The following is a 5,446-nucleotide window of genomic DNA, read 5'->3' on the forward strand; positions in this document are numbered from 1 at the left end:
AATGGTGTTCAAAATATTCCACCTTAGGCAGCTCGGAACACACTTGCACTGCTCAGCAATTGCAAGAATCAGATGGCCATGGAAGCTTCAGGTGGACATTTGTTTGACTGAATCTGGACTTCAATTGCGGATTTGGAAAATACCTTGAGAAATCTCTAAGAGAATTCAGATTACCAGATAAACTCTTCATCACATAAATGACTTGTGGTAGCATCCATGTGTGCTCCAGAGTAACTCCGTCAGGAGAGCAAGCAAATGATGGCCATGGCATAAAACAGGGCCTGCCAGCAAATGTTTTCCTTTTGGAACTGAGTGGCCATGCAACTTTCGATTGGGGATGTTTAGAGCAATTAGGGAAAACAATACCAGCACAACCTAGTTCATATGGCCCAATTTGCATCATGGGCAACCTTGGGGATCTCCTGGGCCTTGGTGGTGGAGAAGGGGTCGCCGGGGAGGATGGCGAGCTCGGTGACGACTTCCAGATTTGCCGCCACCAATTTGTACTCGGTCGTTCCCGTGACGAGGACGCGACCGTTGCTGTCGAGGGAAGACTTGGGGGATGTATCCTGGACGTGAGGTGGCGTGTTGGTGCTGGTCGCCGTAGGGATGTTGACGGAGGAGTCCAAGACGGTGGAGTGTGCAGATGTAGCAATATTACCCGCCATGAAGGCAGCTGGCGTTGTCGTGCTCGTTGGTGGTGAGGTTTGGGCCGGCAACACGTCAGGCGTTGTGTTCCACATCTGCAGACGACAGCATCGGAAGTAGATGTAGCGGCCATCCCAGTATGTCGCCGCGTGTGCCGAACAAAACCGCACATCCGCCGCCACACATGGTTGTCCATCCTCTGATATTGTTGGGGGATACACCACCAACTGCTCAATACCGAAGTGATCGAAGAGGGAATACATCACATTAACGGTGGTTGGGTAAATTGCTTGCTCCACCACCATGCTGAGAACTTGATCTGAGGACATTTGGTGGCTAGACATTTTTCCGAACAGGAAGAAGGCGAAAGTCTGGTGGACTGGCTCTGATGCCAGATGTTAGAGTACTGATGTGGATTCACTCCTCACGAACACCAATTCGAGCTACAGGAACATATACAAGAAGAATTGCTCAAGAGCAAGGAGGAAGAAGCCAGAGGTAGGAGGAGAAGAGGAAGTCGCCGTGCCGATAGCCGTGATCCACTGGATGGTCTCGACGTCGCCTCCTCCCAGGCTCTTATCGCCCTGGTGGTTCCGGAACGGGCCAGACCCCCCAAGCACGTGATGGTAGGAGGGCTCCTAACAAGTGGGGTCTACCTATGGCTGCCTCCGTTGAGTGAGTAAAAATATAAATGGTAGTTTCAATACTTTAAGTATAAATTAAGACATGGGGCAGCATCAAGCTGATGCCTTCATTGCTCATGCCCTCAGGATCTCAACTTTGGTATATTTCTTTATACTAGTAAATGCGCACGTGCAACGCACGTTAATATTTAGGCAATGTATTAATTGCACGCGGATATTAGGTATGCTATTATTCGTGTGTTAATTCTATGATTAGTGCAATATTTGATATGATATTAATTGCACGTTAAACATGTTGAACGCTCGCCATTGGAGCAATCTAAGTCGTTTGATTGACTTAGTTTGATGGTCGAGATCAGTTGGATCTGCCCTTTTGGATCTTTTTATATTGATATAGATATAGATAGATATATATGAATAAAAAGCCGCAGAAAAGGTTTTAAAATTCTTCCGTGCCTCTGGCCCAAGCAGGCCGTCGCAGCCCACAAATCGCCAGGACCGGTTCAGGGATGCAGACAAACGAATCTGGGAATCTCGTATATTATCCCCGACGTGCTCCGCGTCCACGGCGCTGCCAAAGTCACACGAACTCTCTCACGTCACACACGCCTCCTCCTCCTCGCAGCCACTGGGAGAGCCCGCGGAAGCACAGAGCGGGAGGAGGGATCGCGAGATGGAGTGCAAGGATGTCGGGATCCTCGCCATGGACATGTATTTCCCTCCCACCTGCGTCCAGCAGGTGAGGTTCTCCACCAGAGCTGCTGTTCCCGCCGCCCCCGCTCGATTTGTCGCCGTCGTGTCACGCTGCGTGCTGCGAACGTGGCTGATCTGACGCTCCGAGCATCTCCGCGTCGAGATTACGGATGATTTGGTATTTTGGGTTAGTTTCCGGGGAATTGCCGCCGGGGTTTTAGCCAGACGTGTGGGATTTCGGGTTTAGGAAGTACTCCGTAGTTGAGATCGCCACGATGGAATTGTTTCCGGAAACTGAAAGCATGATTCGGAGGTGCCATCTCGGTGCGAATTTGTGGATCACGGGTGGTGAATTTATTTGTTTACTCGAGGAATATTTGAATCATTAGTTTCACTCTGTTATACCTGCTGTCAGATGCTGCATCTGCCTTGTACAGTATTTCGTATCTCACAGAGCGAGCAAATGGTTATCTGATGTGGCTTTGGAGAGGAACTGGAGCGGCTGTGCGCAACTAATACATGGATAATTTGCTGTGTCCGTTCAATGCTGTTGTACTCAGAGTTGAATGCTGATGCGTTGAACTACTGGTTGCAGGAAGCGCTGGAGGTTCATGACGGAGCCAGCAAGGGGAAGTACACAATTGGTCTTGGGCAAGATTGCATGGCCTTCTGCAGCGAGGTAGAAGATGTCATCTCGATGAGGTATATTTTGTCACATTGGAAAAAATTGCTGCCTTGTCCGTTACCTTCTTTTACTGGGATTGAACTTCTTGATGAGTAGAATTTACTAATCAATTTTATCAAATACGTATATCTATTTAGTGCAATACTCTATTCGGTATGTGAATGCTCAAGTTGGAAAGTTGTTTCAGCTTGACAGTTGTCAAATCCCTGCTGGAAAAGTACCATATAGATCCGAAGCTAATTGGCCGCCTGGAGGTTGGCAGTGAGACAGTGATAGACAAAAGTAAATCCATCAAAACGTGGCTGATGCAGATTTTTGAGGTAAATCATGGAATTAGGATCCAACATATATTCCCTCTAAACCTGGATCTTGATGAATTCACAGTTTTCACTTCATTTAGTTGTTTGTTAGTTCAGTTTCAGTCTCACTCAATGTCGCTATTGTTAACATTTGTCACAAATACAGGAAAGTGGTAATACTGACATTGAAGGAGTTGACTCAAGCAACGCATGTTATGGTGGGACAGCTGCCCTGTTGAATTGTGTGAACTGGGTTGAAAGTCGATGCTGGGATGGACGCTACGGCCTTGTGGTCTGCACAGATAGCGCGGTTAGTCAGCCAATATCACCATATAATTTTTGCACTAAGTCGATTCAGTTTCTCTCCCTTTTGTCTCTGTGCAGCACTCATTTGATGTCCCATATTATGTTCAGGTTTATGCAGAGGGACCAGCTCGGCCTACGGGTGGAGCTGCTGCAATTGCTATGCTTATTGGTCCAAATGCACCTATTTCTTTCGAAAGTAAATATAGAGCTTCTCACATGGCTCATGTTTACGATTTCTACAAGCCTGATCTTGCAAGTGAATATCCGGTTAGGATTCTATCACTTGTTTTTGTTTGTTTGTTTGTTTTAGGCATGTAAACAAACTCTCAACTAGATATACTTTTTGTCTCTTTCATAGTATTATATCCACACTTCTGTTCCTCGGTTATTGTAGGTTGTTGATGGGAAACTATCTCAAACATGCTACCTGATGGCTCTGGATTCGTGCTATAGACAGTATTGTGCCAAGTGAGTTAACTGCCATAATTTACCCACTCAACTGCAGTACTAGCATTTTGTTCTTCTCAAGCAATAACATCACACTATGATCACGAAATCAGGTATGAGAAGCTAGTGGGAGAAAAGTTCTCGATTTCGGACGCAGATTATTGTGTGTTTCATTCTCCATATAACAAGGTATGATGACTGCACACTGCCATGGAGATGTATAAGATTTTGCAGTCTTTTAATTCTCCCAATTCTGTTCTCTAACCTCTGGGGAATACAGACATTGACTCCTCACTTTGTTACTATCACAGCTTGTACAGAAGAGTTTTGCTCGACTTTACTTCAACGATTTCATGCGCAATTGCAGGTCTGCGGTTCCTCCCTTTAAATACATGCTCCTTTTGCTTCTTAAGCTTTTAATATGTGGACCAAATAATATTCTGAATTTGTAAAAAGACCTCCACCCTTTGCCGGGTTATACGATACACATTCGACACTCTTAGTCTTGGCCCCTAGATGAAGGAACTTATTTGTTTTTGTTTTCTTTGATGTCAGTTCGGTTGATAATGATGCTAAAGAAAAGCTTCAGCCTTTTGCAAACCTGACTAGTGAAGAAAGCTACCAAAGTCGTGACTTGGAAAAGGTTATTCCTCGTTAGGTGGATAATAGTTCTTACAATGCTTAATTTCTTCGCTGATGTGACCATTAAGTCTTCTACTACTGAACTTTCAGGGCTCTCAACAACTTGCAAAGCATTTGTATGACATCAAAGTTCAACCGTCAACGTTGCTTCCAAAACAAATTGGTAACATGTATACTGCATCTCTGTATGCTGCATTGGCATCTGTAATCTACAACAAGCATGCTAGTCTGGTGAGGTTTTGGTTTTATGCCTCTATCTTATATTTGTATGCCTTTGTATCTCCTGTTCATTCCTTGTAGTTAACTTCCATTTCTTATGCAGAGCGGCCAACGAATTGTCATGTTCTCTTACGGCAGTGGCTTGACATCCACTATGTTTTCATTCAAACTAAATGAGGGTCAGCATCCCTTTAGTTTAACAAATATTGCTTCTGTGCTTGATGTGACGGCAAAGCTTGAGTCAAGACATGTGGTATGGTCTTTCATTCTCACAACCCTCAGCCAGTCTGTTGTAGATAGAAAGCGGATCTTGTCATATACTCAATCCGTCCCATAATATAAGAGTGATTTTGACACTACACTAGTGTCAAAAACGCTCTTATATTATGGGGTGGAGGGAGTATTTTACAGCCATTTGTCATACCAATGTGGTATGGTTTACCATACATGGCTTTCGAATTTGTTACCAAGTATTTTGGAGAATAACCTTTTGAGGTTTCATACCAAATTATAGTTTATTAAAGAAAAGGAATCATAGTGTATTTGTAGTCCGTACTATGGACAAGCTCTGAACCTGAAAAGCACACAAAACTGAATTCTGTATGTGATTACTCAGAAAACTTGCCCCGGTCACTATGGTGATATGAGCTTTATTCATCAAGGAAATCAGGGTCTTTGCTAAACTTATTCTAAACAATTTTGGAATTTACTTAGTTCTACAATTGTACTAGAGAATAGCCTTTCTTGAAGATAGCTACATACCATTAATTGAGTCACCACTGTCCATAGTAGATTGAACTGCTGTTTGTATTAGATTCTGCGTTGCTAGGATCTGCATGGCAACAACCATTTGCCCTAGGAAT

General features: G+C 44.3%; 1 protein-coding gene across 1 annotated transcript in view; it reads left to right on the forward strand.

The window, feature by feature from the left end:
- Nucleotides 1–1,845: 1,845 nt before the first annotated feature.
- Nucleotides 1,846–5,446, forward strand: part of LOC119328916 (hydroxymethylglutaryl-CoA synthase-like) — a 4,550-nt gene continuing 949 nt past the window's right edge. The window contains exons 1-11 of the mRNA XM_037601911.1: nt 1,846–2,031; nt 2,581–2,687; nt 2,858–2,990; nt 3,136–3,279; nt 3,384–3,542; nt 3,670–3,743; nt 3,836–3,911; nt 4,034–4,089; nt 4,278–4,365; nt 4,455–4,595; nt 4,687–4,836. Of these exons, the coding sequence (XP_037457808.1) occupies nt 1,966–2,031; nt 2,581–2,687; nt 2,858–2,990; nt 3,136–3,279; nt 3,384–3,542; nt 3,670–3,743; nt 3,836–3,911; nt 4,034–4,089; nt 4,278–4,365; nt 4,455–4,595; nt 4,687–4,836 (1,194 nt within the window). The 5' untranslated portion in view covers nt 1,846–1,965. The remainder of the gene's footprint in view (nt 2,032–2,580; nt 2,688–2,857; nt 2,991–3,135; nt 3,280–3,383; nt 3,543–3,669; nt 3,744–3,835; nt 3,912–4,033; nt 4,090–4,277; nt 4,366–4,454; nt 4,596–4,686; nt 4,837–5,446) is intronic.

The sequence above is a fragment of the Triticum dicoccoides genome, chromosome 7A (genome assembly GCF_002162155.2).
Source record: "Triticum dicoccoides isolate Atlit2015 ecotype Zavitan chromosome 7A, WEW_v2.0, whole genome shotgun sequence".
NCBI lineage: Eukaryota > Viridiplantae > Streptophyta > Magnoliopsida > Poales > Poaceae > Triticum > Triticum dicoccoides.